The sequence below is a fragment of the Perognathus longimembris genome, chromosome 1 (genome assembly GCF_023159225.1).
Source record: "Perognathus longimembris pacificus isolate PPM17 chromosome 1, ASM2315922v1, whole genome shotgun sequence".
In the NCBI taxonomy this organism is placed as follows: Eukaryota; Metazoa; Chordata; class Mammalia; order Rodentia; family Heteromyidae; genus Perognathus; species Perognathus longimembris.
The window spans coordinates 132805211-132818943 of NC_063161.1; the positions used below are offsets into that span (position 1 = coordinate 132805211).

General features: G+C 45.7%; 1 protein-coding gene across 1 annotated transcript in view; it reads left to right on the forward strand.

Moving 5' to 3' along the window:
- Positions 1-13733, forward strand: part of Ccdc180 (coiled-coil domain containing 180) — a 51359-nt gene that overhangs the window by 18252 nt on the left and 19374 nt on the right. The window contains exons 18-28 of the mRNA XM_048348298.1: positions 973-1202; positions 2296-2471; positions 3473-3653; positions 4423-4569; positions 6581-6725; positions 7390-7506; positions 8915-9013; positions 11052-11171; positions 12005-12177; positions 12402-12469; positions 12569-12647. Of these exons, the coding sequence (XP_048204255.1) occupies positions 973-1202; positions 2296-2471; positions 3473-3653; positions 4423-4569; positions 6581-6725; positions 7390-7506; positions 8915-9013; positions 11052-11171; positions 12005-12177; positions 12402-12469; positions 12569-12647 (1535 nt within the window). The remainder of the gene's footprint in view (positions 1-972; positions 1203-2295; positions 2472-3472; positions 3654-4422; positions 4570-6580; positions 6726-7389; positions 7507-8914; positions 9014-11051; positions 11172-12004; positions 12178-12401; positions 12470-12568; positions 12648-13733) is intronic.

A 13733-nucleotide genomic window follows, 5' to 3' on the forward strand; every position in this document is an offset into this window, starting at 1 on the left:
CTCTTCCTCAGTTCCTCTCTATTGGACAGCTCAACTCAGCCTCTCTTGCTTCAGCCCAGCTTGTATACTTCTCTCTTTCTGCTCACTATTTCTGTAGCACAAAAGACGCAGACAAACTCCATGAATGCTTGCTGGGCAGTGACTCTTATGACTGGATCTTGTCTCCAAAATACATTCAAAATCCACAAAACCGTAGCTTCAAGTCCATAATGGCAGAATGGCAAAAGACTTATTTTCCTCTATCACTGTGGGAGAGTTGGTATATGAAACCTCTTTTGTGAACAGGAATCCCAAACTCAGATGTCCACAGATAGGTTAGAGAAAAAGACGGAAAGCCAAGTGAAAAATGACAAATGAAGAGAATGCAGGCTCAGAATTTGCATATGTTTTGATGTTTTAAAAGAAATTAGGAGCTGGCACCAGTAGCGCATACCTGTAATTCTAGCTACTCCGGAGGCTGAGATCTGAGGATCATAGTTTGAAGCCAGCCTGGGCAGAAAAGTCTGTGAGACTCTTAACTTCAAAGAAATACTTAGAAAAAGTCAGAAGTGGTGCTGTGGCTCAAGTGTTAGAGTGCTACTGTTGACAACAAAGAGACTCAGGGACAGCACCCAGGCCCTGAGTTGAAGCCCCAGAACTGACAAAAAGAAAAAGGGAACCTAAATCTTTATGTAGAATATCTCAATTTTAAAAGCATTACAGGGCTGAGGATATAGCTCAGTAGCAGAGTAGTTGCCTTGCAGGCAAAAGGCCCTAGATTCAATTTCCAAATTTCCAGCATCACAAAGATTAAAAACTCTGTGTGTGTGTGTGTATGTGTGTGTGTGTGTGTGTGTGTGTGTGTGTGTGTGTGTGTGTGTGTGTAACAGTTACAGGAAATTTGACTGACAGGTTTATAATCTGTGCTACCAAGTATTGGCATTCTCAAATATATGAGATGATGTTGACTCTCAAGCCTTGTTACCTGCATAGGCTGAAGTCAAGGAAGAGAATCCGTTTGAGGAACTCCAGGAAGACTTGGAGTCCTTCACAACCTCTAGCGGCAACACTTACTTTGTCTATGTATCCCTGAAAAAAGAAGAGAAGAAATTCAAGAGGCCCCATTCCTCCTTTCCAGCCATGTACTTTAGCACTTCCTTCACCACCAGGTTCACAGAGTTCGTGATAATTCCATCTGAACTTATTTTAAACATTAAGAAACGGTAAGTAGAAAATCTTTGTATTCTCATTCTCTTGCTCTGAGTTTTATTCACAAGGAGATTCAACTAAACATTAGTTTAAGCTGGGTAGGTTTAAAAGGTAGGTAACTGAGGGAGGATAGGGTGAAAAACACAATAAAAAATAATAAATACCCCCAAATTACTTGTGGACACAGATACCTTCAGTGGGACTGACCTTACCATCCATCCCAGGCTGTTCTGTTGGCCTAGGCATTATGCATAGAAGCACTTCTTTTTCTGTTACATAATCCTTGATTCTATTTACTAGTATATCTGGTTATCTTAGGGTTTTTTCCTTTATTGCAAAAGCTATAAATACAAACCATAGATCTGAATATTTCATGTATGGTATTTTACAGAATCATTGCAGAAAATAGAAAAAGAACAATGAAGAATCAAGATGTTTCCCATAATTTTTGTTAGTGTGTTTTTGTTACTATTTTAAGACAGGGTCTTGCAACGTAGCCCAAGCTAGCCTAGAATTTACTGTGTATCCCAGGCAGGTCTAGAACTTCTGAGCCATTTAGTGAGAAACTCTCCCTATACTGACTTCCTCTATACTGACTTTTTTCTGTTTTTCTTTTTCTGCATCTGTCCCTGCACAACTACTCCACATTGCATGATTGCTACAGCTTTATACTGTCTTCAGGAAATTAAGCAGAATTAAACACATGAACATATGCTCAGTCTTAGTAAAATGAAAACATTTGACCATACATTCTGATGCTATGGAGAAACATGAACTGTTATTCATTGCTAGTGAGAATACAAGTTGCCCTCCAATGGAAATAGTTTGTCCCTATCTGTGAAACCTACAAATGTATTTTAACTGATCCATTAGCTCTAGTTCAGGGCATTCATCCTGTAGAAATGCCTCTACCCCTTGGCATACGTAAAAAGTTTTCACAGTCAGTGCACCCCTGGAAGTGGTCCAGAAAAATGTATGGTGTTCCACCTACACAATGAGACAGAATCTACTTGAGAAATTAAGAAGGAAGGTAAAAAATATAAAAAAGCTCTCTTACTGGCCATGATTGTGGGCAGGAGGCCCTGACTGTTACTTTTCTCTTCCCAGACTTCGAGTTGGTTTCTTTGATCACCTTGAGAAATGGTTTGACCAATGTGCACTCAGTGCCCGGGTCATTGTAGCCACCAAGATCCATGAATTGGATTCTGAGCTGGAGCTGCGTCTGCACCTGCACAGACCAAGATTAGAGCATATTGAGAAGGACATCCATAATGTCAGGGCAGGTGTGACCCTGCCTGGGAAAGCCCACCCTGTCTCCAAAGCCCCCTTTAATACATGCTGTCCTGTGCCCTTAGTTTTGTTAGCTGCCTCAGTTTGCCTCACTTAACATATGATCACCTCCTCTTGGAAATGTTCAGGAATGCATGAGATTTTCTACCCCTCTGACCTGCAGGGAAAGAGTACTAAGAATCTGTATTTGAGATTTAAAAAATGTTTTCTGACGGGGTATTAAGTGGCTGAAATGAGTGTTATTCTGTTATAGCTCTTGGGTTTCAGAAACACACTAACATGGTGGGTGCTCTGGAGGCAAGCCTCTAGCTCAGGAATCAGAGCTCTCAGACTCAGTTTCTCTCACTGTATGACTCTAAGCCAGTTACTGGACCCCTCTAACTCTTCCCTCACCTGCAGGAGTTTACAGGTGCCATCATGGAATCAGGAACACCTGGTACAAGACTTGGCACCCCAAAGTGGAGGCCATGATTCCTACCTTATCATTTGTCATACTTAAAAAGACATGCCATTTCTCCCTTAGGTAGTAAGCTCCATTACTTGGTAGAACACGATTCTAGTAAGATCCTTCCATAACCCACTGTTTTGTTTATCTTTTTTTCTTGATCATACTCCACATGTCACCATAGCCCACCTAGTGGAGAACTCCCCATGTGATCCATCCAAATCTTCTTTCCTATGTCCACACACTCTCCAGCTCCCTACCCCTATACCCCTTTCCTCATCTTGCCCCTGGGACTCTTGGTTTTGCCTCTTCTGCAGCAGGCAGGGATATCCTAGCTCAGCAGAGCTTCTTGACCATGGAAAGACCCTGAATTACTTATATTGAACTCTCTGAGGTCAGAGACCATTCCCAGCCCTAGCCCTGGTGAGAGCAGCGGGGGCAGGACAAGGTACCTTGACCCTCTCTAGCTGGCCTGGGAGAGGCAATAGGTGGGCACTGATCCAAGAAGGGATCTCCCAGCAGATCCCTGCTTTCCTCACTCTCTTACAGCTGAACTCTTGCGTCACCAAGAGCAGTTGAACAACCACTGCATGGGGATCATTGAGACATTAAAGAAGGAGAGGATGATGTTCTGCCAGTTCCAAGAAGAACAAGCAATGAGGAGCAAGTACTTCCGCCGTAAGATCTATGACATGGAGCACATCTTCTTGAATGCCACCAAGAGCCAAAAGTAAGGGGCTAGGGAGTCTTCCTCCTCCCTGCAGTTGGTTCTAGAAATCCAGCCAGGCTGTTGCTTGCAAAGGAGATGTTAATTTCTTTCCAAGCATCAGAGAGCCAAACTCTGCAGATAGCATCAGTGTGGAGAGTGAGCAGACTGAGAGAAAAGAGGGTTCACACACATAGGCCGTGAAGGGAGGGTGGAAATGTTGTACCCTGAAATGTCCATGGTGATTAAAACCACTTTGCCTCAGTATGGATCAAGAAGGACTTCCTACAGAAGGGTGCATTTGCCACGAACACAGAGACACCCTATCGTGGGATGGAGGAAGGTAGGAGGGGTCAATTTTTCCAATGAGGTGGGGTGGGGTTTCAGAGACATCACTCAGGAGCATGGAATGGGGCCTTCCTGCAGCCTCCAGGCACATGGGGCGGGGGTCAGCTGGGTTCAGATGGACCTTGTGAAGAGAACATTTGTAGGGCTTTCTCTGGGAGAGCATGGGGTGAGGGAACCATGTTGCCAGGGGTCAGCGACAGAATGAGGATCCAGCCAGGACCTGAGATTCTTTGACCAAATTGGTGGCACAGGTCATGCTTCTGATGCAGTGACACACTGTGGCAGGCACATTGGCACTTGGAACATCCGTTCTAGTATTCCTGAGCCACACAGAGAAGCTGGACAGTGGTGTGTGGGCACCGTGTGCCAGGACGCTAGCAAAGCTCAGGTCATTTCTCAGCTCTCTGGTCACCCATCACCATCTGCCTCTCTCCTCTCCCCACAGGCTAGTCATTCTTACTAACACACTACACCGGGAGCTGCTGAGCCACGTGGATGTCATCCAGGTGTCCCTGCGCAGTTTCCGGCAGTACTTGGAGGAGAGTCTAGGCAAGCTGCGTTACACTAACATCGACTTCATCAAGCGCTGCAGGTGGGAACCAGCATCCGGGCCTCCGAGGGAGGTGGCCTTGGTTTTCCCCTTAACTTCCCCCCCCCCCGTGTTTAAATCCATTCAACTTTGCATTCCTAGCTCTCTTCCTAGCTCTATTTTATTGTTTCTCAAAATTGGCAGCACCCTGATTATATTGTCAAGCTTCTCTTTCAGTTCTTTGAACATCTGACCCTTGTTATTTTTATAGTTTCTTTTGGATAGTTCTAACATCTGGGGTCTTTGTGTGTAGGGTAATTGTTTCTGTTCTCTGATGGGTTTCTGGTTCTCATTCGTGTTATCTTGTTTTCTTGGGAATTTTCCTCCCACTACAAGACACTTATGTATCTTGGGATCTCATCTATGACAGTCTTTGAGACTTGGGTTGATGAGGGAATCCTTGCAGAGAGAATTACTATTTGTCTTGCTGGACAGCTAGGGCATTACCTACACAAGACCAATTAAAATTCTTTGCTTGAAGTTTGTTGGATTACTTGGGAGAACATGAATTCAATTGGCAAATGTATATGAAATCTGATTTGTGTTTGAAAATTCTCAGAGGAAAAGCTTACCTTCCTTCCTTCCTTCTTTCCTTCCTTCCTTCCTTCCTTCCTTCCTTCCTTCCTTCCTTCCTTCCTTTCCTTCCTTCCTTCCTCCCATCCCTCCCTCCCTCCCTCCCTCCCTCCCTTCCTCCCTTCCTTCCTTCCTTCCTTCCCTCCTTCCCTCCTTCCTTCCTTCCTTCCTTCTCCTTCCTTCCTTCCTTCCTTCCTTCCTTCCTTCCTTCCTTCCTCCTCCCTCCCTCCCTCCCTCCCTCCCTCCATTTCTCCCTCCTTCGCTCCCTCCCTCCCTCCTTTCCTCCCTCCCTCCCTCCCTCCATTTCTCCCTCCTTCCCTCCTCCTTCCCTCCTTCCCTTCCTCCCTCTCTTCCTTTCTTTCTTTCTAGGCCTGGGAGCTGTCCTTGAGTTTTTTTGCTCAAGGCTAGCAACTCTACCATTTTGAGCCACAGCTCCACTTCTGATTTTTAGGTGGTTAATTGGAGATAAGAGTCTCACAGACTTTGCTCCCTGGGCTGACTTCAAACTGTGACCCTCAGATCAAAGCCTCCTGAGTAGCTAGGGTTATAGGCAGGAGCCACTAATGCCTGGCAAGCTCTTTCTCTTTTCCTCCAGCCTCTGATCTAGATAAAGTAGGGTCCTGGTACCTGGTGAGCTTCATTTCCCATTCAGTTTGAACTGAAAGTGTCATACTCAGCAGTCAGCTCCATAGCTTTCCCCTCTCCGTGTACAGTCACTGTGGCTCAGACTCAACATCTCTAGGGTAAAGCCTTGGTAACTACTCACATCCCAAGGGACTCTGCTTTCACGTTATCTGAGACTGCAGAATTCTCTTTTTTTTTTTTTTTCCAGTCCTGGGGCTTGAACTCGAGGCCTGGACACTGTCCCTGAGCCTCTTTGTGCTCAGGGCTAGTGTTCTACCATTTGAGCCATAGCACCATTCCAGCTTTTTCTGAATAGTTTATTGGAGATAAGAGTCTCATGAACTTTCCTCCCTGGGCTGGCATCAAATCATAATCTTCAGATCTCAGCCTCCTGAGTAGAGAGGATTAGAGGCATGAGCCACTGGTATCCAGCAAGAATTCTTTTTTTTAAAAAAAATTATTATTATAAAGATGATGTACAGAGAGGTTACAGTTATGTAAGTCAGGTAATGAGTACATTTCTTTTTGGACAATGTCAACCCACCACTCAGTCTGCAGAATTCTTATCCTCATGTGACTCCAAGAAAATGTTTCAATTTTTAATTTTGTTTGGCATTTATTTGTCGTGATTGGATCTTCCAGGCACTCTGACATGAGTGGAAAACCTACCATTTGTTAATCCCTGTTCTTGTGCTGGTAGTCCCTGCGTTTATTTGCCTATCTTCTTGCCCTTTGGGTCTAATGTCCTAAGATTTAGGATGGGTAGGGACTTTCACATCTGATTGGTGGCTTTTATTTTCTCCCCCTTGATTATCAGGTTGTTTTCAGAGGGAGGTGATTTTTCCCATGAAGAAATTGAGTCTCTGTGTCATCGTCTGGAGAAGGAGGCTTCCCGGATAGAGTATGTTGAAAATTTAATCATGATCCACATGGAGAAGATGGAAAATGAGTACCTGGACCAGGTGGGGACCCCTTGCCTACCCTTTAGGTGGTACCCATAAGAGTGCATCACAGGCTGTCACCTCTAAGGGAAGCAGCTGAACTGCTCCCCTTCTTGAGGTTTGACATTCCAGAATTTTTTCCCCAGTACTGGGGTTTGAATTCAGCCTCTCATTTGCAAGGTAGATACTCTACTACTTGAGCTATGCCTCTAGCCCTTTTAGCTTTATTTTTATGATAGGATTTCACTTTTTGCCCAAGCTGGCCTGCACTTTGACCCTCCTATTTATGCTTCCCATGCAGCTGGAATGACAATCATATATATGGTGCTTGGTTTTTCGCTGGTTAAGATAGAAGTTGCTCAAACTTCTATGCCGTCTGGTCTTGAACCTTGATCATTCCTCCTGCTCTCTGCCTGACCAACTGCCTGATGCTTTACTAAAATTTTTAATCTGGGGCTGGGAATATGGCCTAGGGGTAAAGTACTCGCCTCATATACATGAAACCCTGGATTCTATTCCTCAGCACCACATATATAGAAAAAGCCAGAAGTGGCACTATGGCTCAAGTGGTAGAGTGCTAGCCTTGAGCAAAAAAAAAAGCCAGGGACAGTGCTCAGGCCCTGAGTTCAAGCCCCAGGACTGGCCAAAAACAAAAACAAATAAAATTTTTAATCTTTCTTCACAGGCCAACGATGTCATCAATAAATTTGAGAGCAAATTCCATAACTTGTCTGTGGACCTTATTTTCATAGAGAAAATCCAGAGGTTGATGACAAATTTGCAAGTAAACATCAAGTGTCAGGTATGGCATCATCCATCCAGAGGCTATTTGTTACACACACCTACCTGCACACCAGTAGTGTCCAGTTGCTGGGATATAAGCATGCTGTCTATCCAATGAGACTTGTTTTTCTGCTTGGAAGATAAATAAGACTTCTGTGTGTGTGCCAGTTCTGGGGCTTGAACTCAGGGCTTGGGAGGCTGTCCCAAAGCTCTTTTTGTTCAAGGCTAGCACCCTACCACTTGAGCCACAGCTCTACTTCCAGCTTTTTGGTGGTTAATTGGAGATAAGAATCTCACGGATTTTCCTATTCGGGGTGGCTTCAAACTACAATCCTTAGATCTCAGCCTCCTGAGTAATTAGGATTATAGGTGTAAGCCATTGGTGCCCAGCAGACAAATGAAATTCTTAATAACTCCCACCAGTCACTGACACATTGCACACTACGCACCATGTTGGGCAAGCCATCTATGCCTAGAAGGGGAGCAAATGTGTAAGGCCCATGGGGGTGTAAGAGAGGAAGGTTTAATCAGAATGGGGCTTCCCAAGGCTTGAGGGAGAAATAGGAGCCAGCCAGTCAGGAGAAGTGGGAAGCAGAGTATCCTGGAGGAATGATGGGAACACCCTGCCCACGTGGGGCTAGCACCAACCACGTAAGGGTTTCATTTGCACTAGCAAGTATCAGCAAAGTGCATTTCCACTATGGAAAATACAGAAAATACAGAACGAATACAAGAAGGAAGTAACAGGCCATGATTCTACCTCAGAGTTTTAATTCCTGTTTAAGATTTATTGTTAAGATATTTTCCTGTCAATGAGAAGATGGAGACATATTTGGACTTGCCCCTTGCTATTTTTTACAGCTTTATAAACTCTTCTATTTTTTTTTTTTTTGCTAGTACTAGGACTTGAACTCTGGGCCTTGGCTCTGACTTTCTAGCCCAGGCTGACTTCTAATTTATCCTCAGATCTCAGCCTCCTGCGTTGCTACGATTACAGGTGTGAGCCACCCACACCTGGCTTATAACTCTATTCTTCAAAGATTTTTCAAAAACACCCATTTGGATGGCTTTTCTCTCATAGTGGTGCTATGAGTTTTTTTTTCCTTGTGCCTCATTTCATTTTTTTCAGTGCTTAATCAATTTCTCAGATTTTTGTTTTGCCAGTCCTGGGGCTTGAACTCAGGGCCTGGGCACTGTCCCTGAACTTCTTTTGCTCAAGTCTAGTACTCTACCACTTGAGCCACAGCACCATTTCCAGCATTTTCTGTTTATGTGACACTGAGGAATTGAACCCAGGGCTTCATGCATGCTAGGCAAGCACTCTACCACTAAGCCACCTTCCCAGCCCCTTCTCAAATGTTTTGCTGAACTCTTTCATCATCAGTTTATATTCTAGAAACAAAATCTTGACCCTTCTGATTTTCTAGGTGGCAAAATCCAATTCACAAACAGATGGATTAAATTACTCTCTGAAGCAGCTCCAAGACAAGATAGAAATGTGTCGAAATCCCAAAGGAGATAAGACAGTGAGTTCTTAGTTGGTTCTGCTTGGGTATAGTCAAAATGTCTTGAGACATTCTTACACTGAGGTATCCCCAGCACAAGTGGGGTGTGGAGTGTGCAGGGAGTTCAGAACCTTCTTATTCAACCTGTTTTACTCAGTGGAAGGAAAAGAAAAGAAATCAGCCATGGTGCCCTTCCTCAACCAATCCAGGCACACATCTAGACTTCAGTGAGGCAAGGGTCTGAATCCCCCAGTTCTTGAACTTTTCAGTCTCTGGTGTCTTTGCACTTGTGCTTGTTTTTCTGCCAGGAGATCATGGCTCTGCCCCTATGCCATGTGTGCCCTTGGCATGCCTGGGGCTTTCCTTGTCAGCCCACAAAGAGTCCTCCAGAACCAGAGGCCCCTGTCCTAAGGCCCTAAGAAAGGAATGTGCGCCTCTCCTTTTCTACCCTTCTTGGAGTTGAATTAGGTTCCATTGTTGTGTGTACCAAGAAAACATTTTCTTTATCTTTATTGCCTTTTCTATATAGATGCATGGTGGTTTTTTTTTTTCCTCCTCTGTTGCAGGGCCTGAACTCAGGGCCTGGGCACTGTTCCTGAGCCTCTTTGTGCTCAAGGCTAGTTCTCTACCACTTGAGCCACAGCTCCACTTCCAATTTTTGGGTGGTTAATTAGAGATAAATGTCTCATAGAGACTTTTCTTCCTGGGCTGGCTTCAAACCTCGACCCTCAAATCTCAGCCTCCTGAGATTACAGGTGTGAGCCACTAGCACCCAGCAAGAAATGCATGATTCTTGAGAAAAGTCCCAACACCCACAGAGCACAGAGTATAGCATGAATGACCTACTATCCTCAGCTTCTACGGACACTCTCAGGTCATGTATTGTCATGCTCATTTCCTCATATTGGCTGAGTTCACTGCAGCACTGATGTGTCTGCCCACGACTTCCCTGTTTTCCCTTATGAGCCCACCTCTTAGGAGCCAGGGACAAACTGGTTAACCTGCTGTGACTCTTCCACTGGCTGACTAGGGAAAGCTCTGTCTCTCTAGATTTGAAATGTTTAGTGGCTTCTATTTTCTCCCCCCTCCCACACCCCCTTCAGTCCTCTCTAGTTAGGTGGGTGTCGGGGGCTTGGTCAGCCTCCTGCCCAAGTGGAAAAAGGGAGAGCTTGGGTATACAGCAGTTCTATTTTGATGGAGGAGACTGGTTTACAGTCTGTGGAGCAGTGATAAGGAAAGAGTGGTGATGCCCTCAATATGTAATGAGGGTGCACCCCTGTGCACTTGTGGAGTGCTGGTCCAGAAAGGATGCCTGTTCAGTATTGCTATGGAGATGCCCAGTTGGCCTTTCTAGTCACTGTCTCATACCCTTTCTACCCAGACTACGTCTCCTTGTTTTTGATTAGCTTATATTAATTGCACAAAAGGATGTCATTATTTTTATGATGTACTTTGATCATAATCCCTCCTTGTTACTCTTTATCTTTGTAAAACAATTTCAATGAGCTTTTTATTCTATTTTCATACATGTTTATAAAGTGTGCGGTTTGTTTTCATCTCTCTGATGTTCTCTTTCTTCGCCCTGTTCCCTCTTGCTGCTTCCTACTTTGAAATAGTCTTCCTTTAACACGTGTCTGTCATTTTTTAAAGACTGATTCTGCATATCAGGGAAAACATTGGTCTTTTGTTGTGCTTATTTAACATTGTGATCTCCTTTCCATCCATTTTCCTGCAATGACATAATAGCTAGAGGCAATCCTAGGGAATATCCAGATCCCAATCCTATAGGTGAGGAGAGTGAGTCAAGCAAGTTTGAGTCATTTGTCCAGAATGGAATCCATAGAACCAGGAACAGAAACCCACTCCCACCCCCATACCCCTGTCAGTGAAGGATGTACTTCCACAGGGTAGATACCCGAGAGAGCTAGCCAGCATTCCCCACTCCCCAGAGCCTTTCCTACAAGTGAAGGAACTTTGAGGAACCAGAAGTGTCATCACTGTACTTGCTGTGTTCCTTCACTTCCTGTGAACCTGCCAGCTTCCTCCATGTTTCCTCTAGGAGGTGACCACAGATGACCTCCTTGGGTTTGTCCGAACTTGGAAAGAAAAACTGAACCAGAGGATTAAGTACCTCAACTGCGGCCTGGACGTGGCGTCTGTCACTCAAGATGTCTTTATGGTAATGAATGGGACAGGCTGGTAGAGAATGGTGGGCAAGCTGTTGTCTGGGTTCCCAGGTGGGCCTTGTTGGGATGCTTGCTGTGAAAGAGTCACAAGCTGTGGGGTGAGATCTAAGCTGCAATCCCACATGGGCTACCTACCTGCAAGGATCTCTCAGGAGATCCCTTGTCTTCTGACACCTCTTCTTTCCCAGTAGGGCCTCATCCCACCTCAGCCTCCTCCTTCTTACCTGAAGTCCACCATTTTATCCCAACCCTTAGTGTCTTCTGTATCCGACTGCCATGCCCTCTCACATACCCACTGGTGTATCCCTGGTGTAGCCAGACCAAACCCTGGGAAAAAAGAACCCAAGTAATTGTCACTCAGCCTCTTTCATTCATTCTCTCATCCATTTGGTTAAAAACCCAACATGGGTATCCCTGAAACCAAAACTGTGACCTCACATCAGATCTTTCATCAAATCTCCCACAGAAGATACTAGAATTTTTCCTTCAGAACACTGCTCCAAATTTCAACCAAGCATTTATTTGTGCATTAAGGTCCATCTCTCCTGCTTAAACCATGTCATGTGGCCTCTCTCTACCTGTGGACACACAGGAAGCATTCCTAAGGGCATGAGTGAGTAGAGAAATGGACAAATGAACAGCCCTGTAAGGAAGACAGGACCTCCATTATTTTCTAGGAGAGGAAAGGGGAGGCTGCAGGAGACCAGGCAGCTTGCCTCCAGCCACCACTTGGAGAGGTGGCTGTGGAGTATGAACCAGCTGGCTGGCTGCCTCCCCAGGTCCCAAGCTGGGTTCCACACACTCAACCCTTCTCTGTGGACCACAGGACAACATCATGACTGATTTGGAGGTAGAGAGTGATATCCTGGTGTCCTCAGAGGCCCTCGAGGAGGAGGCCAAAATAGGCCTGGTCAATCCTGAGTCTTTTGCACAGCCAAGTCGCATGGGGAAGTCGCTGCTTGACGACCCTGTCGTGGAAGTGATCAAGAGGATCCTAGAGTGAGTATCCTACACTGTGGCTCCTGCACCTGAGTTTTTGGAGGCTGGCTTTGGGGACCTGTACACTAGAGTTCCTGGGGACCTCAGGCCAGGAGCTTTCCCTCACACAGCCTTAGTTCCTCGCCTGAACTCCTGAGCCCATGTTGACATCTATGTGCAGGAATGCTGCTCCAAACCTGTCCTGAGTTGTTCTTGTGATCACTGTCAAAAAGCTTTGGTTTCAGAATTCCTAAGATGAAATCAGGGAACCTGTGTGACAAAGAACAGCCGATGAGCGGCACCAGGCGGGCCTGTGAGTCTTGGGGTACCTGGAGATGGGGGAGCTGGTGGTAATTGTGGCCCATCCTTACCTGCTGTTCTCTGTTCTTGTCCTGGCACTTGTCACCCAAAGTCGGGAAGCGATTTCCTTGCAGGGCAGAAAATTCATTGAAGAAGTCCTTGCACAGTGCCAGCGCCACCTCAGAAGGGAGGTAGGTATGCCAGTCTGCATGGGATCTCGTCTTCTCACACAAAACCTGTACCTCTGAGGGCCAGAGATGACTCACTTGCTCTCCCAGACTGTGACCCCAGCATATTCCGTATGTTCACACTTTGGGGCTCAGGCCAGAACTCATCCTGTGGAGGGAGGTGGCTCTCATATCCCTCCCACCTGGGGAAGTGCCTAGAAGTTGAGAAATGTGTCCATGGCATAGCAGGTGATTGCTAGTCCTGCCACCTTCTCACACACATAGTCATGGTTACAATGTGGAGCCACAGAGCAGATGGCTTTTCTGGTGTGACAGCACAGACATAGGAGTCTTATGTCCATTGCCCTCCCCCCCCCCCCAATTAAGGAAGGGATCATTACACCTGAAGCTCTGGCCACCAGCTTCCAATGGTAGATTTTATGGAAGGTGGATAACAGCCACATGGCTGAATCAAGTTTCTGAATCTTTCATAAACCCTGGTTGACATGGCTTGATTTCTGACTTTGAGAATAAGAGAAGAAGCTTTGCTTTGCTTTTATCTGAAGAAAGTCTTTCTGAACCCTGTGTCATCTGCGATGTGGAGAGAAGCAAAGGCCAACAAAGTGAGACAAGCAAAGACTATTGATTCAGAAATGCTACAGTAAGGAGTTGGCCAATTTAGTGCATTTGATGGCTTCAGGGCAGGCAGGGCAGTGGGAAGCCACCTGACAGTAAGCAGGAAAGGCCTCACTCAGGTATGTCTGGTTGGAGGGTGTGGGTTGGGGAAAGCTGGACGCCAGCCCACTGAAAGCCAGGCATTCAGCATGGTTGGTTAAGGCACATCATTTGGCTTTCTCTAGTTGGTCCTCAGTGGGAAATGGGGTGAAAACATAGAGAACTTGGTCCTATGATAGAAACAGATATTGTTTAGCTTCCTGAACTATTGCTAGAAATAGAAATCTGTCCTCCAGGGCTGGGGATATAGCCTAGTGGCAAGAGTGCCTGCCTCAGATACATGAGGCCCTAGGTTCGATTCCCCAGCACCACATATACAGAAAACGGACAGAAGCGGCGCTGTGGCTCAAGTGGCAGAGTGCTAGCCATGAGCGG